Below are 23,747 nucleotides of genomic sequence, written 5' to 3' on the forward strand. Positions count from 1 at the left end.
CCCTTCTCATGTTCAGAGAGAAACCTAAAAACTAAGAGTTATAGTGTGATTGAATCTGCCCACTTACCAGCTTCATGGATGTCTAAGCAGGTTGCTAACACACAACTTTCCAAACATTCCAGCCACAGGTTTTCTCCAGCTTCCTCCTGGACTCTTGTTAAAATGCACTCTCCTTGATTACAGTGAAACAATGCTGCACCATAGCAACCAGCATAACGCTGCACCATGCAGCTCACCTGCCTGACTCCTTATGACAACGATGGGAAGGTGGCAACTTAACGTCTCTCTAGCCATCCACAGATCTTCTCTTTCATCAGGATCTCTATCTTCCTCAACTCTAAGAAATACTGATTCTGGCTCCCTTATCTTTTGCACTTCTTGTTTTAATTAATTAGTCAATGGAGAAATAAAATTCATATTGAAGTTACTGGATTGTTGTAAAAACCCATTTAGTTGATTAATCTCCTTTAGGGAAGGAAACTGCCATCCTTATTTGGTTTGACCCAGATGTGACTCCAGGCCTACAGCAATAAGGTTGACTCTTGACTGCCCTCTGAAATGGCTGAGGAAGTCACTCAATTGTTTCAAACCATGACAGAAAAGTCAATTAATAATAAAATTGGACAAAACTGCTGGCAACAACCAGGTCACTCGAAACAACAGAGGAACAGACTGTTGAGGTGGCCTACCAGACTACTCCTCTGGGACCTCTGTCAAAGCTGGGAGAGCTGTCTCACAGATGGTTCAATTAACTAACAGCCTGACACATTCATACACATGGAATCAGACTAGCCAGACAATGTCCCAGACAACCATCACCATCCCTAGACAGGACTAAGAGTTGTGAAGAAGATGCAAGGAGATTTCAAGGTAATTTAGATGAATTGCATTGGAAAGCACGTGGCAGATGCAGTACAACATGACTAAATGCGAAGTTATACAATTTGACATTAAGAACAGGAAAGCAGAGTATCATTTAAATGATAAGCAAAAAAATGAAAGAACTGCAGATGCTTGAAATCAGAAATAAAAACAGAAATTGCTGGAAAATTTCAGCAAGTCTGGCAACATCTGTGGAGAGAAATCAAAGTAATGTTTCAGGTCCAGTGACCATCCTTCAGAACTGGACCCAAAGCATTAACTGATTTCTCTCCACAGATGCTGACAGATCTGCTCAGTTTTTCCATCAATTTCAGTTTTAGTTTATGATTTAAATGGTGATACAATGGGAAGTATGGAGTATAAAGGGATCTTGTCCTTGTACACAAGTCAATGAAAGTAGACAGGCAAGTGTAGCAAGCAATTAGAAAGGCAAATGGTACACTGGTCTCCGTTGCAAGGATTTGAGTTCAGAAGCAGGGATGTCTTACAGGGCCTTGGTGAGATCACACTGGAGTATTGTGTGCAGTTTTGATCTCCCCTATCTAACAAAGGATACACTTGCTATAGAGGGTGTGCAGCGAAGATTCACAAGGCTGATACCAAGGATGGCAGGACTGTCCTGTGAGGAGAGATTAATTCGAATGGACCTGTATTCAGTAAAGTTTAGATGGATAAGAGGGGGATCTGATCGAAATGTATAAAATTCAAACACGGCTGGACAGACTAGATCAACTTCCATGCTAAACATTTTATAGTGTGCAATTAAAGAACAAAACAGGATGTAAAGGCTCCAAAAACATCCCCATCATAAACGATGGCCAGGCCAGCACAGCAGTGCAGAAGACAAGGTTGAGGCAGTTGCAACCGTCTTCAGGTAGAAGTGGATGATCCATCTCGGCCTTCTTCAGAAGTCCTAAACATCAATGATGCCAGTTTTCAGCTAATTCAATTTACTCTATGTGCTAATAAGAAATGCTTGGATGCAATGGTTACTGGAAAAGCTAGGTGCCCTGACAACATTTCAGTGATAGTACTGAAGATGTGTCCGGAACTTGCTGCACGCCTAGCCAAGCTTTTCCAACACAGTTACATCATTGGCATCTACCAGACGAAGCCATCAATTCCACCACCTCCAGAGAGATGCCACCACCAGATACAAGTTCCCCTCTCCTCATCAGCCTTCTGCAGGGACTGTTCCCTCCAGGACACACTGGTCCACTCCTCCTCCACTCCCAACACCACCCTACATCCCCATGGTACCTTCCCCTATAAACACAGAAGGTGTAACACCTGCCCATTTACTTCCTCCCTCCTCACTATCCAAAGCCTCCAGACACATCTTCCAGGTGAAGCAGTGATTTACCTGCACTTCACTCAATCTAGTCTCCTGTATTTGCTGTTCACAATGTGGTCTCCTCTACATCTGGGAAATGAAACACAGACTGGGTGACCATCGTATAGAACATCTACATTCTGTTCATAAAAAAGACCTCGAGCCTCCAGTTGCCTGCCACTTCGCCACATCACCATTTTTCCTGGCCAACATCACTTTCTCGGGCTTGCTGCAGTGCTCCAGTGAGGTTCAGTGCATTTTGGGAACCCAGCAGCCTTCAGGACTCAATATCAAGTTCAATCATTTTAGAGCTTGAACATCTCCTTCCGTGTCCTTTACCCGGCCCCACAGCCCAGGCCGGAGAAACGTCTGTCTGTGCCTCTGACTGGTGAGTCCCATATCACAATCGATCGCTTGGAACCTGACCTACCCCTCATTACATTAGAGCCAGTTTCAACACCAGAAACCTGGCTGTCAGTGCTATGTTCCCCTGAGAGTCTATCATCCCTACATTTTCCAAAACAGCATACTTGTTTGAGATGGGGATAGCCACAGGAGACTCCTGCACGACATGCCTCCCTTTCCTACCTTTCCTGGCAATAATCCTTCTACCTGACTATTTTTCTCCCTTCCTGCAACTGCCATCCATCACACTCCCTAGCTTCTCTAAATTCCTCATTGCCTCTAACTGCCACTCTAACCGATCTATGAGATCCAACTGGATTCACAACCAAGCACACTTCCTGCAGACATAATCATCAGTAACATGGAAACTCTCCCTAATCTCCCATATCTGACAGGAAAAGCACATCATTCTACTAAAGGCCATTGTTACACCTTAACAATCTACAGACCCAGAAAATAGCTCAGTCTTACTGCTCTAAAAACACTGCTCCAGGCTACCTCGTACCAATGTTTTATATTTTAAAAATTTAATCAAGAGACAGATCTCAATGAAACATATAATCAAAAAAGAACCCAGTCTACTCACTATTTAAGTTTACAAAAACTTAAAAACTAGCCACTTAGCTGCTCCCCTGTGGAGATATCCCCACCCAGGTTTCTCCAAGGTCAGCGGTGAATTTCACTGCTTGTTTATTTTTCTTAGATGAACTCCACTGTCCAGAGGTGGTTGAAATCAAACAGCAGAGGCAGTAGCTATGAAGGTTCACTGCTGGGTCAGACAGCACTGTAGGCTTGTTTCTCTGTTGATTCACTTCCCATCATGTGGTCACAGAAACATAGAAACATAGAGATTAGGAGCAGAAGGCGGCCATTCGCCCTTTGAGCCTGCTCCACAATTCATCACAATCATGGCTGATTGTCCAACCCAATAGCCTAATCCTGCTTTCTCCCCATAACCTTTGACCCCATTCGTCCCCAAGTGCTATATCTAGTCACCTCTCGAATACATGCAATGTTTTGGCATCAACTGCTTCCTGTGGTAGTGAATCCCACAGGCTCACCACTCTTTGGGTGAAGAAATGTCTCCTCATTTCCGACCTAAATGGTCTACCCCAAATCCTCAGACTGTGACCCCTGGTTCTGGACACACCCACCATCGGGAACATCCTCCCTGCATCTACCCTGTCCAGTCCTGTTAGAATTTTATAAGTCTCTATGAGATCCCCCCTCATTTGTCTGAACCTTAGCAAAAACAGCCCCAACCTAGTCAATCTCTCCTCATATGTCAGACCCGCCATCCCCGGAATCAGCCTGGTAAACCTTCGCTGCACTCCCTCAAGAACAAGAACATCCTTTCTCAGAAAAGGAGACCAAAACTGCACACAATATTCCAGATGTGGCCTCACCAAGACCCTGTATAACTGCAACAACACATCCCTGCTCCTGTACTCGAAACCTCTCGCAATGAAGGCCAACACACCATTTGCCTTCTTTACCTACAGCCCAGTAGGTTTCTTTCTCTGTTGATTCACATCCCACCATGTGGTCACTGCCTTTGTCTCCCTTCCTCCTTTTCAAAGTGCCATTGTTTTGATTTTTTCTCCCAAAGTTTCAAAACAATGCAACAGCTTATAAAATAATAATTACTGCTCTCTAGAATTCGAGGAAATCAGCTCCAAAACTGAAAATACCACAAAAAAGGAGCAGCTCTTTCAGCCACAATTGTTTCCCGTCCTCCATCTTGGATTATCCAGCACAATCCAGTTAGTTTTAAATTTCTGGTTTCAAACCGAACAAAGGGGTGAGGGATCAAATGCTACATTCCTATCTATCCCCGATAATAGCAATATTGGACAGGAGTAAGCCGTTCAGTTCAGTGACGCTGCCCCATCATTCACACAATCATGGCTGACTGAACACTTTTACTCATCCATCCCCATAACATGTAGTGTTTGACTCCCCTGTCAAACAAGAATCTATCTAGCACGACCTTGAAAATATTCACCGATCCCAACTCCACCAGCTTCTGAAGTAGAGAGTTCCAAAATTTCACATCCCTCTGAGAGAAACTTGGGGATAAAACGCCTCTCTGTATAAAAGAGATGTATCAACCTTTACAACTGGGGTCCCTAATTCTAGACTGACCCACAATAGGAAATGTCCCTTCCACTTCTGTCTTGTCATGACTATTCAGGACCTTTGTTCACTTTAATGATGTAACCCCTCATTGTTCTAAACTCTAGCAGATACAAGCCCTGCCTGTCCAACATGCAGGGCTTGTATCCAATGTGTGCAGGAGGGCTTCCTTTTTGTCCAATGTGTGCAGGAGGGTTTCCTGACACAGTATGTAGATAGGCCAACAAGAGGCGAGGCCACATTGGATTTGGTACTGGGTAATGAACCAGGTCAGCTGTTAGATTCGGAGGTAGGAGAGCACTTTGGTGATAGTGACCACAATTCGGTTACGTTTACTTTAGTGATGGAAAGGGATCGGTATATAAAGCAGGGCAAGAGTTATAGCTGGGGGAAAGGCAATTATGAGGCGATGAGGCAAGATTTAGGATGCATAGGATGGAGAAGGAAACTGCAGGGGCTGGGCACAATTGAAATGTGGAGCTTGTTCAAGGAACAGCTACTGCGTGTCCTTGAGAAGTATGTACCTGTCAGGCAGGGAGGAAGTGGTCGAGGGAGGGAACCATGGTTTACTAAAAAAGTTGAATCTCTTGTTAAGAGGAAGAAGGAGGCTTATGTAGAGATGAGGCGTGAAGGCTCAGTGAGGGCGCTTGAGAGTTACAAGTTAGCCAGGAAGGACCTAAAGAGAGAGCTAAGAAGAGCCAGGAGGGGACATGAGAAGTCTTTAGCAGGTAGGATCAAGGAAAACCCTAAAGCTTTCTATAGGTATGTCAGGAATAAAAGAATGACCCGAGTAAGATTGGGGCCGGTCAAGGACAGTAGTGGGAAGTTGTGCGTGGAGTCCGAAGAGATAGGAGAGGTGCTAAATGAATATTTTTCGTCAGTATTCACACAGGAAAAAGACAATGTAGTCGAGGAGAATACTGAGATACAGTCTATTAGACTAGACGGGATTGAGGTTCATAAGGAGGAGGTGTTAGCAATTCTGGAAGGTGTGAAAATAGATAAGTCCCCTGGGCCGGATGGGATTTATCCTCGGATTCTCTGGGAAGCTAGAGAGGAGATTGCAGAGCCTTTGGCTTTGATCTTTATGTCGTCATTGTCTTCAGGAATAGTGCCAGAAGACTGGAGACTAGCAAATGTTGTCCCCTTGTTCAAGAAGGGGAGTAGAGACAACCCTGGTAATTATAGACCAGTGAGCCTTACTTCGGCTGTGGGTAAAGTGTTGGAAAGGATTATAAGAGATAGGATTTATAATCATCTAGAAAGGAATAATTTGATTAGGGATAGTCAACATGGTTTCGTGAAGGGTAGGTCGTGCCTCACAAACCTTATTGAGTTCTTTGAGAAGGTGACCAAACAAGTGGATGAGGGTAAAGCGGTTGATGTGGTGTATTTCGATTTCAGTAAAGCATTTGATAAGGTTCCCCATGGTAGACTATTGCAGAAAATACGGAGGCATGGGATTGAGGGTGATTTAGCGGTTTGGATCAGAAATTGGCTAGCTGTAAGAAGACAGAGGGTGGTGGTTGATGGGAAATGCTCATCCTGGAGTTCAGTTACTAGTGGTGTACCTCAAGGATCTGTTTTGGGGCCACTGCTGTTTGACATTTTTATAAATGACCTGGATGAGGGCGTAGAAGGATGGGTTAGTAAATTTGCGGATGACACCAAAGTCGGTGGAGTTGTGGATAGTGCGGAAGGATGTTGCAGGTTACAGAGGGACATAGATAAGCTGCAGAGCTGGGCTGAGAGGTGGCAAATGGAGTTTAATGCGGAAAAGTGTGAGGTGATTCACTTTGGAAGCAGTAACAGGAATACAGAGTACTGGGCTAATGGTAAGATTCTTGGCAGTGTGGATGAGCAGAAAGATCTCGGTGTCCATGTGCATAGATCACTGAAAGTTGCCATCCAGGTTGATAGCGTTGTTAAGAAGGCGTACAGTATGTTAGGTTTTATTGGTAGAGGGATTGAGTTTCGGAGCCATGAGGTCATGTTGCAGCTGTACAAAACTCTGGTGCGGCCGCACTTGGAGTATTGCGTACAGTTCTGGTCACCGCATTATAGGAAGGATGTGGAAGCATTGGAAAGGGTGCAGAGGAGATTTACCAGGATGTTGCCTGGTATGGAGGGAAGGTCTTATGAGGAAAGGCTGAGAGTCTTGAGGCTGTTTTCGTTAGAGAGAAGAAGGTTAAGAGGTGACTTGATAGAGACATGCAAGATCATCAGAGGATTAGATAGGGTGGACAGTGGGAGCTTTTTTCCTCGGATGGTGATGGCTAGCACGAGGGGACATAGCTTTAAATTGAGGGGTGATAGATATAGGACAGATGTCAGAGGTAGGTTCTTTACTCAGAGAGTAGTAAGGGCGTGGAATGCCCTGCCTGCAAAAATAGTAGACTCGCCCACTTTAAGGGCATTTAAATGGTCATTGGATAAACATATGGATGATAATGGAACAGTCTAGGTTAGATGGGCTTCAGATTGGTTTCACAGGTCGGCGCAACATCGAGGGCCGAAGGGCCTGTACTGCGCTGTAATATTCTATGTTCTATGTTCTATGTTCTATGCCGTCGGAAGGCGACCTACTCATTGTGGGTATTTCTGAATTGCAGATTTCCTTCCATGAAGGACATAGGTGAACCAGATGGGCTTTACCAAATTCAACAGTGGTTACATGGTCTCCATCAGGCCAGCTCTTTATTTCAATCCATTTTTAGCATCTGCTATGCTTGGATTCAAACCCATGCCCCAGAACATTATCCTGGGGATCTGGATGATCAATAAACACTAGCCTACCACCTCCTGCAGCATTCAGTCAGCAATCTGGCACTCACTGCCTGAAAGGGTGATAGAGGCAGAACCCATCTACTCATTGTCAAGTGTCTGGATACACACCTCAAAAACAGGAACCTGGAGGACTACGGATCCTTTTCTGGAAAATGGGATGAGGCTGGCTGGCTCATTTTTCAGCTGATACAGATGCAATGTCTAAGTGTCCTCTTTCTGTGCCATAGATTTATGTTTCCATGATTCTAGCAGTCCAAAGTGTGATGCAATGCTCTGCACTGGTCCGGGTGTGTGAGGCTCCGACAATACACAACGTAATCCAGCCTGTTTAACTGGCATCACATTCACAACCTTCAACATGGAATCCCTACATCACCAACATTGGCAAAAAGGCATCGTAGCAAGTCATCCAAGAACCCTCCAACCTCCTAAACTCTCAACTACTTCCACCTAGAAGGACAAGGGTAGCCAACCCATAGGAACACCATCCCCGCAAGTTCCTCTCCAAGCTATTCATCATCCTGACTTGGAAATATATCACTGTTCCTTCAGTGTTACTGGGTCAAAATCATGGAACTCCCTCCCTGCTGACAGAACACGGACTGCTGAGCTCAAAAAACAGCTCACCCACCACCTTCGGACCACAGAGAAGTGGAATAGCTGCATTACTCTTGCAGAGGCTGAAACAGACACATGGCTCTGAATGGCTTCTGTGCTGACACCCTTGTAATTCAAAAGACGGAAGGGTAATACATTGTGATCTTGCCAGTGAAGTCTACTATATATGACGTAATTAAAAAACAAATGCCTCTCTCCTTCATCACAGACCCACTGTTGGGACTTTGCTGAAACCATCCATGGGTTAAAATAACCAAGGACAGTGTGTTGTCATAGGGATACAATGTGTCTCTTACAACTGGTGAAAGGGTCTGGCCAAATGGTCCCCCTCTCTATACGGTCAGTACCTGAAGAATACATGCAATGACGGAGCTTCCCAGCCCTTTGGGGTAGAGAATTCCAACAGATTCACCACTCACTGACTGAAAAAATTGTTTTCATCTCAGTCCCAACTGACCCATCTCATATTCTGTGAGTGACCCCTCGTTTGAGATCCCCAGTTGGGGAAATATCCTTTCTATATCCACCCTGCAAGAATTGTTTATTTCTGAATCAATCACCATTCATTCTTTTAAATTTGAGAGAATACAGGCACCTTATCTTCAATTGTGGTTCTTGGTGTTAAATATCAGAATGTCATTTGGACAGTGACCTAATTGTATCATTTCTAAGAAGGTATGGGGTTTCCTTCAGCTGCCTAGCAGACCTCTGTGATGCTTATAGTTGAAATGTTTATACAAGTGAATTTATGACAAACAGAGTAAACAGATGAGGACTTTTTTTTGTGTTTTGACTTTAGAAGAGAAGAATCAAATAAGTTCTGAGAAATCAGTCACCTCAGCAGAAATGGATTCTGATCAGTGGAGCTTCCAAATCAGAAAAGCTTGCACTGAAGTGTTCAAGTTGTTAAATCTGAGAAAGCTCACATCAGAATTATGAATTGGTCATGCCAATGAGCTTGGAATGGTATCATAAAACTGTCTCCTCTGTCCAAGGGAAAGAAACTGGGAGGAGTCATTTAGTAAACACTGATAGAGCTGAAATAGACTGAAATGTCTCTGGAATTGAGTATAAGAACAAAAGAACAAAAGAGAATTACAGCACAAGAACAGGCCCTTTGGCCCGCCAAGCCTGTGCCGATCATCATGCCCTGACTGAATCAAAAATCAAACCTTCTGCCTCTGTTCAGTCCGTATCTTTCTAATCCCTCCCTATTCATGTAACCATCCAGATGCCTCTTAAAAGTCGCCAACATGCTTGCTTCCACCACCTCCTCTGGCAATGCATTCCAGGCTCCTACCACTCTGTGTGAAAAAACTTCCCTCGCACATCTCCCTTAAACTTTCCCCTCTCAACTTGAATCTGTGCCCCCCTGTAAATGAAACTTCAACCCTAGGAAAAAGCCTCTGACTATCCACCCTATCTATGCCTCTCATAATTTTGTAGACCTCTATCAGGTCTCCTCTCAGCCGCCATCTTTCCAGTGAAAACAATCCCAGTCTTTTTAACCTTTCCTCATAGCCAATGCCCTCGAGACCAGGCAACATCCTGGTGAGCCTTTTCTGCGCTCTCTCCAAAGCTTCCACATCCTTCTGGTAATGTGGTGACCAAAACTGCACACAATACTCCAAATGTGGCCTAACAAGGGTTTTATAATTGCTGCAGCATGGTTTGCCAACTCCTGTACTCCATGCCCCAGCCAATGAAGGCAAGCATGCCATATGCCTCCTTAATCACCTTGGCCACCTGTGTTGTCACTTTTAAGGAACTGTGGACCCACACACCCAGATCTGTCTGAATGTTAGTGTTTCTAAGGGTTCTGCCATTAACAGTATAATTCACACCTAAATTTGGTCCTCCAGAATGCATCACCTGGCATTTGTCTTGATTAAAACTCTATCTGCCATTTCAGTGCCCAAGTCACCAATCTATCTATATCCTGTTGTATATTTTCATAATCGTCAGCACTATCAGCAACTCCACCAATCTTCGTGTCATCTACAAACTTAATAATCAGACCACCCACGTTTTCCTCCAGATCATTTATACATACTACAAACAACAGAGGACCTAAGACTGATCCTGTGGAACACCACTAGTTAGCGCTCTACATTCTGAAAAACCCCCTTCCACTGCTATCCTCTATCTCTATGACCAATTCAGTTTTGTATCCATCTAGCCAGCATACCCCGAATCCCATGTGATTTTAGTTTTTGTACCAATCTGCCATGTGGGACTTTATCAAATGTTTTACTGAAGTCCATGTAAACTACATCCTTCTCTCACCAATTATTTTTGTTACCTCTTCAAAAAATTCAATCAAGTTGGTGAGACATGACCTTCCCTGTACAAAACCATGCTGCCTGTCACTAACTAGTCCATTTTCTTCCAAATGTGCATGTATCTTGTCCCTCGTATCTTCTCCAAGGGCTTTCCCACTACAGATGTCAGGCTCACTGACCTATAATTTCCTGGGTTATCCCCTGCTCCATTTCTTAAACAAGCGAAAAACATTGCCTAATTTCCATTCCTCTGAGTCTGTGATCAAAGAGGATGTGAAGGTATCTGCCAATGCCCCAGCTATTTCGTCCCTTGCCTCTCGCAGAAACCTGGGATGGACGCCATCTGGTCCTGGGGACTTGTCTACCTTAATACAATTTAGGATATCCAAAACTTCCTCCTTCAATATATTGACATTCTCACACACTCATCCCTGACCTCAACATCAGTTAAACCCTTCTCCTTGGTGAATATTGATTCGAAGTACTCATTAAAGTTTTCTCCAATTCCTGTGGCTCCACAGGAAGTATCTGTAAAAGCAGTGTGGGGAAATAGATTGAAACTTCATAAAGAAAAACAAAGAACTGCAGATACCAGAAATCATAAACAAAATCAGAAATTGCTGCAAAAACTCAGCAGATCTAGCAGCTTCTGTGGAGAGAAAGCAGAGTTACTGTTTCAGGTCCAGTGATCCTATTTCAGAATACCTGAAGTTTCTGGATCTGAAACGTTAACTCTGCTTTCTCTCCACAAGTACTGTCAGACCTGTTGATACTTCCCTGCAATTTTGGTTTTTGAAACTTCACAAGTTTGGAGTTGGCCGACAGCACCAATGTCAGGAAAGCTTCATGTATGAATGAACATTCAATGTCCTTTGAGCACCTTCCAATACAGAGGCCACTGCTCTATCTCTAGCCTGTCCACTCTTAAATCACAGTACACTTCCAATCAGCACCAATACCTCACAGCTTCTTCTCCTTTCAGTTGCTCTGCTTGTTCTCCTGGTTGCTTGATGATGGGCTCCTCCTGGGGAGTTTCCATATCCAAGCTGTGACCTATCTGAAATCATAAAGCACTTTTATAATTTGACATGACAGAAACTAAATGATCACATTTAAAATAAATCTGAACAGTGAGGCTTTAACCATGTATCTCTAAGTATGCAAAGCTATTCCAAGGTTCATCCTCCCCAGTTGATTCAGTTCAGGGCTCTGTCCACCAAAACAATAGGACGTTCTAGAACTAAACTCCGCATTCCAGGCTGAAGCTAACAAGCAGAGAGGATGGCTGATCTGGGCTCATAACACTCCATCACCAACTGAAACCAATCTACCAATTGCAGATCGTTTGTTCATTAATGAAGGCTGTGCCCTGGGTCGTCATATTTCACTTCCAAATGATGATTTGACGTATCTTAACCCATACTTCAGCTCTGGGGTACCTGTGATTCCAGAAACCATCCCAAACACCTCAATTAGACCCCAGCCCAAACTACACTCTTGGGTATCTCTTCTATAAACCAGCTGAAACCTCTCAATGAGATTCTAGTCTGTAACTCACTCCCAAGTATGAGTTATTCTATATAAAAACCACCCCGAATCCCTCGATTAGATTCCAGTATGTAACTCACCTCTCAGGTATCTGTTATTCTATAATATAAACCACCTTGAATTCCTTGATTAGATTCCAATCTGTAACTCAGTCCCAGGTCATCTATTGTTCTGTATATAAACCATCCCCGACCTTTGATTTGATTCCAGTCTGTAATTCACCCCAAGCTATCTGTTATTCAATATATAAACCACTCTGAATCCCTCTATTAGATTCTTGACTGCAACTCACTACCCAGTACTTGTTATTCTATATATAAACCAATTCCCTCAGACCTCTCACTTGGATTCTAGTCTGTAACTCACTCCTGGACATTTTTTATTCTGTATATAAACCACACTGACCCCCTTAATTACATTCCAGCCTGGAGCTGCAATTAAGGCAGCTGATACATGGGAATACTACCCCCTGCAAGTTCCCCTCCAAGCCACTCACCATCCTGTCTTGGAAATATATCGCTTTCCTTCGCTGTCACTGCATCAAAATCTTGGAATTCCCTCCCTAAGGGCATTGTAGGTCTCCCTACAACACATGGACTGCAACAGTTCAAGAAGGCAGCTCACCACCACCCTCTCAAGGTGCAACTAGGGACGGGCAATAAATGCTAGCCTAGCCAATAACACCCACGTTCCACGAGTGAATAAAATAAGACTCACACTTGAGTATATGCTGTATTGTATATGAAATCAAAATCTCTCATCAGATTCCTTCTCACCTAATTCTCCTCTTCACCCATACCCCCCACCACCAAATTTTGGAGGACTGCGCACAGTTTTATTTTAACTGTAAAAATGAGAGTGGCGTAAAGCATGTGTGCTCACTTTTACAATGTTGCATGCTACAGCTCTCTGAACATTGTTCCTGTGTGAATACGAAGGTAATGAGGAAGTTTCCCTGTAATAATAATGTGACCCAGTGGTAATGATTACAATAACTTGTCAATATTTCAATGTCATGGTGAGGCACATAACATGGGCAAGTTAAGGCTCACAGTGTTTCAAGAACACACCATATTCCCACATTCTCAGGGCAATTAGGGGTGGGCAATCAATGCTGGTGTTTTTAATGGTGTCCTTTGCCCACAAAAGAATAAAAAAAAGTGAACTCTCCATAAGAAGGGAGATGGTAAGCTAGCTATGAACATGAACTCTCCACCCTCTTTGCTGCATCATTTAGTTTCTCGACCAAGGATGTAGTTCTCCAGACCTGCTGGGTTACCCAACCTTCCCCACTCCTGTCCTGAACCATGAACCACTCTGCATCTCTGCACCTTTGACTCAAAACACTTTATATCCACACTTACCTTGTCTCTGGTGCTAGCTCTAGGTTTGGGCTTGATGCTGATTGATATACAGGGGCTAAAGGGAGTGTAGGCTCTTTGATCAGTATTGCCATCGTCCTCGTCCTCCTCCTCATATATATTCACATGTGTCTGAGTGACCCCTTCACCTTCATTACCTACAAGAACACAAAGATGGAGAGTCACTGGACTGGACTGGAGGGTTTCAGTTATAAGGCGACGTTGGATAAGCTGGGTCTTTCTCCCTGTAGTGTAAGAGACTGAGGGGTGACCTTATAGAGATCTATGAAGTCATGAGAGACATAGAGAAGGTAGATAGCCAACAGCTTTTCCCCAAGGTAGGGGAGTCTAAAACTAGACAGCATAGGCTTAAGGTGAGAGAGGAGAGACACAAAAGGGTCTAGACGGGCAATTTTTTCACACAGAGTGGTGAGTGTCTGGAATGGGCTGCCAGAGGTAGTGGTGGAAGTGAATACAATTTTGTCATTTAAGAAACATTTAGATTGGTACATTGATGGGGCAGGTATGGAGTGATATGAACCTAAAACAGGCAAATGGGACTAGTTTAATGGTGAAAATTGAGTGGCAATGGGCATGTTGGGGTGAAGGGCCTGTTTCCAAGCTGTAGACATTTGTGACTCTATGACTGTAATGCACACCAGCGGTAACAACTGAAGTTGGAACAACTGACTACTAGAGCCCAGTTCCAAATTATGACCTCATTCCTCAATCCCCCAACCAGTTCTGTAAGGACCACATATATTTTCTTTGGAATATAAACTAGAAAACAGAAGCTTCCAATATTAGTTTTTTAATAAAACTGAGCAAAATGTGTAACTGCATGGAGTTAATTCACCGGTTACACAGAAGCATGCAAATTTTGCTGAACCTGTACTTATGACAGGTATAAGGTGGAAATCACAGTTGAGAATCAAGAGGAATACTGAAGGTTTAGGTGTGATGTAGAGGTGCTGGTGTTGGGCTCGGGTGGACAAGGTCAGAAATTACACAGGTTTTGGTCCAACGGGTTTGTTTGAAATCACAAGCTTTCAGAGCCTCGTTCCTTTTTCAGGTGTTAGTGAGAAAGGTGGTATCAAACACAGAGCTTATAAGGAAAAGATCAAAGGGTCACACATCTGATGAGAAGGTATCAAACTTAAATCTGGTGTTAAATCTTTAATCAGTTAGAAGGTTTTCATTGAGTAATATGTATGTGTAAATCGCCGAAATTCTTTCTAGTCACTGCCCTGAGGGGACTAAAGGTTTTACCGGGGGAGGCGATGGCCTAGTGGTATTATTGCTGGACTATTAATCCAGAGACCCAGAAAATGTTCTGGGGACCCTGGTTCGAATCCAGCCACAGCAGATGGTGGAATTTGAATTCAATAAATATCTGGAATTAAGAATCTAATGATGACCACAAATCCATTGTTAATTGTCAGAAAATCCTATCTGGTTCACTAATGTCCTTTAGGGAAGGAAACTGCCATCCTTACCTGGTCTGGCCTACGTGACTCCGGACCCACAGCAACGTGGTTGACTCGTAACAGCCCTCTGGGCAATTAGGGATGGGCAATAAATGCTGCCTAGCCAGCAATGCCCTCATCCAATTAATGAATAAAAACAAAACATTGACGGGCTATCTATAAATTGTGTGCTTTTTGAACAAAGTAGAATGTATCTGCAAATACAAATTCACCCCATAGATTTACGTGCATATCTGTGTGTGTGGAGGAGAGAGAGAGAGAGTGTGTGTGTGTGTGTGTGTGTTGGAGAAAGAGTATGTGGTTTAGCGAGGGAGAGTGTGGTTTAAGCAAAGAGTAATTATGAGACCATACTAGCAGCTAACAAAGGGAAATCCCAAACTCTCCAAGAGGTATATAAACTGGCAAGGTCACCATGGGGCAACACGGTGGCTCAGTGGTTAGCACTGCTGCCTTACAGTGCCAGGGACCCAGCTTCAATTCCAGCCTTGGGCAACTGCCTGTGTGATGTTTGCACATTCTCGCCATGTCTGCGTGGGTTTCTGCTGGGTGCTGTGGTTTCCTCCCACAGTCCAAAGATGTGTAGGCTAGGTGGATTAGCCATGGGTTACAGCGATAGAGTTGGAGTATGAGTCTGGATGGGATGCTCTTCAGAAACTTGGTGTGGACTTGTTGGGCCGAATGGCCTGTTTCCACACTGCAGGATTTCTAAAAATTCTAATTCACCATATAGGTCACCTTCTCAACTTTGCCCCTTGCCTGAAGTGTGGTGACCATCAAACTAAACCCCACCAGACCCATCTCTCTACTGAGACAGCAGTCCTATGGTTCTCTGGGGCATACTACTACGGCAACAGGAAAAAAAAATCAGAACATGGTTAAAGAAGGAGTAGGTCTTATCAGAGACCAAAAATGAGATTTACATGTGAAGGCAGGGGCAGGACTGAGGTGTTAAATTAATACTTCACATGTGTCTTTACAAAAGAAGAGGCTGCTACTTAAGATATGGTGAAAAAGGAGGAAAACCTGTTACGAAAAGGGACCACAATTAATAAGGAAGAAGACATGGATAAATTGCTGGCACTTAAAGTTGACAAGAATCCCAAGGTCAGGTGAGATGCTACCCTCTAGTCTACTGGGATCTCACCCGTGGCTAATGATGATGCAGATATATCAGCCAGGGCCCCTGCAATATTTTCTCTAGCCTCTTGCAAGGTTCTTGGATATATCTGGTCAGGACCAGGAAATTTATCCACCTTCATACATTCTAATACTTCTAACACCTCCTCTACTGTCTCCAAAGCAATCATATCTTTCCTACAACGTGACACCCACAGTCCTCCAACTGGGGGTCTAACAAGTGTCTTGTACAAGTTCAGCATCACCTCCTTGCTCCTGTACTCTTATGCCCCCATTAATAAAGCTGAGGATACTGTGTGCTTTATTAACTGCTCTCTCCATGTGTCCTACCACCTTCAGTGACTATGCACAGATACCTCCATATCCCTCTGCTCCTGCTCTCCCTTTAGAATTGTACCCCTTTCTTTATATTGTGTTCAGTTTTGGTCACCTTGCTATAGGAAGGATGTTATTAAACTGGAAAGAGTGCAGAAGAAATTTACAAGGATGTTGGCAGGACTCAACAAACTGAGTTATAGGGAGAGGTTGGACAAGCTGGGACTTTTTTCTTTCAAGTGTAGAAGACTGAGGGGAAATCTTATCGAAGTGTACAAGATCATTACAGGCATAGATAGGGTGAATGCACTGCGTCTTTATCCCAGGGTTAGGGAATCGAGGACTACAGGGCATCAGTTTAAGGTAAGAGGGGAAAGAATACATGGGAACCTAGGGGGCAACCTTTTTACACAGAAGGTGGTACGCATATGGAATGAAGTACCAGTGGAAGTGGTTGATGCAGGTACATTAACATTTAAAAGGCATTTGGATGAATACATGGATAGGAACAGTTTAGAACTGAGAGAGAGAACAGAGAACAATACAGCACAGTACAGGCCCTTTGGCTCACTATGTTGTACCAACCTATTATCCTGCTAAGATCAAACTACCCTGCATACTGTACATTACATTGAACATAGAACATAGAACAGTACAGCACAGTACAGGCCCTTCGGCCCAAGATGTTGTGCCAAACTTTTACCCTAACCCTAAGGTCTATCTAACCTCCATCCCTACCTTATACTATCATCCATATGCCTATCTAATAGCTGCTTAAATGCCCCTAATGAGGCCGACTCCACTACCTCCTCCGACAATGCATTCCATGCCCCTACCACTCTCTGTGTAAAGAACCTACCTCTGACTATCTACCTCCACTCACTTTAAAACTATGGCCCCTCATAATAGCTGCCTCCACCCTCGGAAAAAGTCTCTGGTTGTCTACTCTATCTATACCTCTGATCATTTTTAAAAGGATATGAGCCAGGTGCAGGGAAATCGGGTGAGTGTGGATGGATGTTTTGGTCGGCATGGACCAGTTTGGGCGGAAGGGCCTGTCTCTGTGCTATAGGACTCATTGATGCTATGACAGTGTGGGGACAATTTACAAGAATGATTCCAGGATTGAGAAACTTCAGTGATAAGGACAGATTGAAGAACTATTCTCCGTGAAGGGAGGAGGCTGAGAAGGGATCTGATACAGGTTTTCAACATCATGAGCGCGCTGGATAGCGTAGATAGGGAGAAGTTGTTTCCACTTGCAAAAGGAACAAGAACGAGAGGATAGAGATTTACAGTGATCTGCAAATGATGCAAGATTGATGTGAGAAAACCTTTTCATGCAGCGAGTAGTTAGGGCCTGGAATACCTTGCCTGTAATGTAGCGGGGTAGCTTCATCCAAGGCATTGGATGATTATTTGGGTCGAAACGGTGTGCAGGAATGGGGGGAAAGGCAGGAGATTGGCACGATGTAATAACATTGGTGCAGGCACGATGGGTTGAATGGCCTTCTAATGCATTGTAACAATTCTGTGATTCCAGAGACTGGAGGGAGGCTCACTCGCAACTTCGAGGGGGAAAGAACAGGGCTCACTCAAACCCTCAGAAGAGTGTTCACTCTCCTCCTCGAGGGGGAGTGGGAGGGCTCACTCAATCCTCGAGGGGGAAAGGAGGAGGGCTCTCACACTCTCAAGGGAGGAGAAGAGAAGGGTCACTCATTCTCAAAAGAGGAGAGGAGGCAGGCCCACTCGCATCCGCACAGAGGAGAAGGGCTTTCTCAGACCCTCAAGGGAACATAGAACATAGAACAGTACAGCACAGTATAGGCCCTTCAGTCCACAATGTTGTGCTGACCTATTATCCTACTCTACGATCAAACTACTCTGCATACCCTACATTTTACTGTCATCCATGTGCCTATCCAAGAGTCGCCTAAATGTCCCTAATGTATCTGACTCCACTTCCACTGCCGGCAGCGCATTCCACACGCCCACCACTCTCTGTGTAAAGAACCTGCCTCTGACATCTCCCCTATACCTTCCTCCAATCACCTTAAAATTATGCCCCCTCGTGATAGTCATTTCCACCCTGGGAAAAAGTCTCTGACTATCCACTCTGTCTATGCCTCTCATTATCTTGTAAACCTCTATCAAGTCACCTCTCATCCTTAACAAAAACCGAAAGAACTGCAGATGCTGTAAATCAGGAACAAAAACAAAGTCGCTGGAAAAGTTCAGCAGGTGGAGATGTGGATAGTGTGGAAGGATGTTGCAGGTTACAGAGGGACATAGATAAGCTGCAGAGCTGGGCTGAGAGGTGGCAAATGGAGTTTAATGCGGAAAAGTGTGAGGTGATTCACTTTGGAAGGAGTAACAAGAATACAGACTACTGGGCTAATGGTAAGATTCTTGGTAGTGTGGATGAGCAGAGAGATCTCAGTGTTCATGTGCATAGATCACTGAAAGTTGCCACCCAGGTTGATAGCGTTGTTAAGAAGGCGTGCGGTGTGTTAGGTTTTATTGGTAGAGGGATTGAGTTTCGGAGCCATGAGGTCATGTTGCAGCGGTACAAAACTCTGGTGCGGCCGCACTTGGAGTATTGTGTACAGTTCTGGTCACCGCATTATAGGAAGGATGTGGAAGCATTGGAAAGGGTGCAGAGGAGATTTACCAGGATGTTGCCTGGTATGGAGGGAAGGTCTTATGAGGAAAGACTGAGGGACTTGAGGCTGTTTTCGTTAGAGAGAAGAAGGTTAAGAGGTGACTTAATAGAGACATACAAGATGATCAGAGGATTAGATAGGGTGGACAGTGGGAGCCTTTTTCCTCGGATGGTGATGGCTAGCACGAGGGGACATAGCTTTAAATTGAGGGGTGACAGATATAGGACAGATGTCAGAGGTAGGTTCTTTACTCAGAGAGTAGTAAGGGCGTGGAATGTCCTGCCTGCAACAGTAGTAGACTCGCCAACGTTAAGGGCATTTAAATGGTTATTGGATAAACATATGGATGATAATGGAACAGTCTAGGTTAGATGGGCTTCAGATTGGTTTCACAGGTCGGCGCAACATCGAGTGCCGAAGGGCCTGTACTGCGCTGTAATGTTCTATGTTCTATGTTCTAGGTCTAGCAGCATCTGTGAAGGAAAAACCTACTTGCTGCATGGAAAGGTTTTCTCACATCAATCATGCATCATTAGCAGGTCACTGTAAATCTGTACCCTCTTGTTCTTGTTCCTTTTACAAGTGGAAACAACTTCTCCCTATCCACGTTATCCAGCCCGCTCACGATGTTGATTTTTTCTTCACAGATGCTGCAAGACCTGCTGAGCTTTCCAAGCAACTTTGTTTTTGTCAACTCTCATCCTTCTTCGCGCCAATGAAAAAAGCCCTAGCTTCCTCATAAGACCTGCTCTCCAGTCCAGGCAGCATCCTGGTAAATCTCCTCTGCACCCTCTCTAAAGCTTCCACATCTTTTCTATAATGAGGTGACCTGAACTGAACACAATATTCTGAGAGTGGTCTAACCAGGGTTTTATAGAGCTGCAGCATAACCTCGCCGCTCTTAAACTCAATTCCCTGCCAATGAAAGCCAACATACCATACGCCTTCTTTACAACCCTTTCAACTTGGGGAGCAACTTTAAGGGATCTACGGACATGGACCCCCAGATCCCTCTGTTCCTCCACACTGTCGAGAATTCTGCCATTAACCCTGCTGAAGAAGTTAGGTGGGAAGATGATAGGGAGGAGAGGAGGCGGACTCACTCATCCTCATACAGGAGAAGGGCTCACTAAGACCCTTGAGAGGGATGGGGGAGGGCTCACACGACCCTCAAGAGGAAGAGGAAGAGGGTTCATTCAGACCCCCGGAGATGAGGGGGGGTCATTCACAATCTCGAGGGGACAGAGCAGGGCTCATTCTCATTAATGAAGAGGAGATGGAAGCCCTCTATCACAGTCTGCTGATAGGCTCACATACAGACACTGAGACACACCCACCGTGTTTGAGAGTGCAGTTCTCCTGACCTCCTGCAGCATCATGTTCCGTTCCACTGTCAGTGTCCGAAGTCAGCTCCTGTTGGTGGTTGTGGTTGGAGTGATTGAGATCCTGTACCGGAAAGTCTTCTGCAAACTCTGACCTGTCGGTGACACTGCACAGGTTTAAGCAACACCGATCAGATTAAATCTTGCCCAATGTGGTGCTGATTCACACATTGAGGAAGATGACAACTTTGATACCTCGCCTGTGACTCATAACCGGCTTGAGCCCAAGGAACAAGCAAGGTCTTTCAGGTGACTCATCCATCCCTCAAGAAGTACTCAAGCAGGAACTAAGGAATAGGATAAGACTTAAGGAGAACTCCTCCACTATCAGTATTCTTCAACACAAGTGGCTCCAAGTTCCTCCATGTTGGATTTCTCCCATTCATAATATCACATAACTCTCTGTGGGACAAATGTAAGGCATACCATAGCTGTTCAGAGACTTAATCACCATTGCATTCGAAGGTTCAAGGTCTTTGGCCCTACTTCCAGAGGATAGTGTTGATGTTTGTTTAGGTCAGCTGTTCTGTAAATGTACAGGATAAACACTTAGACTTACTGTACAAAAGATCCAACGTGTTCTTTCATATCAGCCTCCAAGCCGATGACAGGAGTCCCCAAAGATGCTGGGTAGCCGGTGTCCATACTGGTCTCCCTGTCTAACTTCAGCCTGGGTTGCTCTATTACCTGACTCTCCACATTCTGCAAACAAAACATAATAACAAGCCAAGAGAGATAGTAAGAACTGCAGATGCTGGAGTCAGAGGTAACACAGTGCAGAGCTGGATGAACACACCAGGCCAGGCAACATCAGAGGAGCAAGAAAGTTGACGGTTCGGGTCGGGGCCCTTCTTCAGAAATGGGGGAGGGGGAAGGGAGCTCTGAAATAAATAGAGAGGAGGGGTGGGGCTAGGGAAGGTAGGTGGGATGAGTGCATGTAGGCAGTGGTGGGTATTGGTCATTGAGGTGGGAGGAGCGGATAGGTGGGAGAGAAGATGGACAGGGTTGTGTCAGGTCAAGGAGGAGGGGAGAGGGAGGCTCAGACATGGGATGAGGCCGGGGGAGGTGGGGAGATTTTGAAACTGGTAAAATTCACATTTAGGCCATGTAGGCTCCCAAGGCAGAAACCCTAACCCTAACCACCTATCCGCTCCTCCCACCTCACTGATCAATCCCTACCACTGCCCACATGCACTCACCTATCACCAACCCACCTCCCTTCCCTTGCCCCCCCCCTCCTCTCTCTATTTTGTCTGAGCTCCCTTCCCCCCTCCCATTTCTGAAGAAGGGTCCCAACTCAAAACGTTAACTTTCCTGCTCCTCTGACGCTGCCTGGCCTGCTGTGTTCCTCCAGTTCCACACTACAATAACACGCCAATACAGTCAACTTCTGAGTGTAAAATTAAAGCATATTGGATTGGGCAGTAGTGTACTGATGTGGATGGAGAACTGCTTGGCAGATAGGACACAAAAAGTAGAAACAAACATTTTTCCAAGTGGCAGGCAGTAACTAGTGGAGCACTGCAGGGATCAGTGCTCGGACTCCAGCTATTCATAGTATATATGATGAATTAGATGACAGAACTAAATGTAATATTTTCATTTTTCAGATGACACAAAGCTGGGTGGGCAGGTGAGCTGTGAGGAGGTTGCAGAGATGCTTCAGTGTGATTTGGACAAGTTGAGTGAGAGGAGAATGTATGGCAGAATAAGTATGAAGAACAGTACAACGCAGGAACAGGCCCTTCGACCCTCCAAGATTGTACCAACAGATGGCACCTTTCTAAATTCAAAACATTTTGATCCTACACGGTCCAAATCTATCCATCTATTCCCTGCTTATTCATATATCCGTCAAGATGCCTCTTGAACATTGCTATTGTATCTGCCTCCACCACCATAATCTTATGAGGGTCATGGACAGTGTAGATGAGGAGCAGCTGTTCCCTTTATTAAACAGTCAGTCACAATGGGACATGGATTTAAAATGAGGGGCAGGTGGTTTGGAGCAATGAGAGGAAAAGCGTTTTTCCCAGAGGGTGGTGACAGTATGGAATGTTCTGCCTGGGAGAGTGGTTGAGGCGAGTTGCCTCACACCCTTTAAAAAGTACCTGGATGAGCACTTGGCATGTCATAACTTTCAAGGCTACGGGCCAAGTGCTGGTGAATGGGCTTAGGTTGAAGGTCAGGTGTTTCTCATATGCTGGTGCAGACTCAATGCACTCTATGATTGTGTGACTCTACAATACCACCTCTGGCAGTGCACTGCAGGCACTTACACTCTCTGTGTAAAATACTTGCTTCTCGCATTTATCGTACTCCCTTTTACCTTAAACCTATGTCCCCTAGTAAGTGGGGAAAAATGTGAGGCCATCCACTTTGGTAGCTAAAAAAGGAAGGTAGATTATTATCTGAATAGTTATAGATTAGTAAAGGAGTAGGTACAACGAGACTTTGGTGTCCTTGTAAATGGTATGTTGGCTTTTATAGTGAAAGGATTTGAGTTCAAGAGCAGGGATGTCTTGCTGTAATTGCACAGGATCTTTGTAAAGGCCATACCTGGAATTCTGTGTGCGGTTTGGTCTCCTCATCGGTGGAAGGATGTTCTGGCTATGGAGGGAGTGTAACAAACATTTATCATATTGACTCCTTGGATGGCAAGACTCTCATATGAAGAATGATTGGATTGGTTTGGTATTCACTGGAGCTTAGAACATGTACCAATCTAACAGGACTGGACAGGGTAAAGGCAGGATGTCCAGGAATTTGAGAACCAGGGGTCACAGTCTAAGGATACATGTTAGGCCATTTAGAACTGAGAGGGGGAGAAATGTCTTCACCCAGAGAGTGGTGAGCCTGTGAAATTCTTTGCCACAGGAAGTGGCTGAGGTCAAAACATTGAATGTTTCAAGAAATTAGATACAGTTCTTGGGACTAAAGGATCAAAGGATTTGGGGAGAAAGCAGGAACAGGATACTGAGCTGATGATCAGCCATGACCATACGGAATGGCAGAGCAGACTCAGAGGCTGAATGAATGGCTCGAGCTCCTATATTCTATGTAATCTGTTAAAGTGGATGAGAATATAAATGTTGGACACAGAATCTGCTGCTCTTCTTCAAACACTTGTGGCATCTTTCTATTCATTTGAAAGGACAGTCAGGGTAAACAGGGTTTCAGTTTATCGACTCCTCCAAAACACAACATCTCTGACAACTCAGCACTACACCAGAGGGTCAGATAAGATTCTGCTGCTTGAATTCTGGAATTGGGTTTGAACACATTATCAAAATCAGAGGACAGAGAGACTCAATTGATATTGGTTGAGCATTACAAGGCTCCCAGTCTGCCCCTACAGTTATAAAACAAACAGGCTCCCTGTCTACCCCTACAGTTAGAAAACTAACAGGT

General features: G+C 44.6%; 1 protein-coding gene across 1 annotated transcript in view; it reads right to left on the reverse strand.

Annotated features, from left to right (window-relative positions):
- Positions 1 to 23,747, reverse strand: part of cplane1 (ciliogenesis and planar polarity effector 1) — a 196,667-nt gene that overhangs the window by 59,851 nt on the left and 113,069 nt on the right. Inside the window, exons 24-27 of the mRNA XM_048594260.1 lie at positions 20,896 to 21,038; positions 20,292 to 20,443; positions 13,356 to 13,510; positions 11,403 to 11,500 (exon numbers count right to left, since the gene is read on the reverse strand). Of these exons, the coding sequence (XP_048450217.1) occupies positions 11,403 to 11,500; positions 13,356 to 13,510; positions 20,292 to 20,443; positions 20,896 to 21,038 (548 nt within the window). The remainder of the gene's footprint in view (positions 1 to 11,402; positions 11,501 to 13,355; positions 13,511 to 20,291; positions 20,444 to 20,895; positions 21,039 to 23,747) is intronic.

Source organism: Rhincodon typus, chromosome 3, assembly GCF_021869965.1.
Source record: "Rhincodon typus isolate 14 chromosome 3, sRhiTyp1.1, whole genome shotgun sequence".
Lineage (NCBI taxonomy): Eukaryota > Metazoa > Chordata > Chondrichthyes > Orectolobiformes > Rhincodontidae > Rhincodon > Rhincodon typus.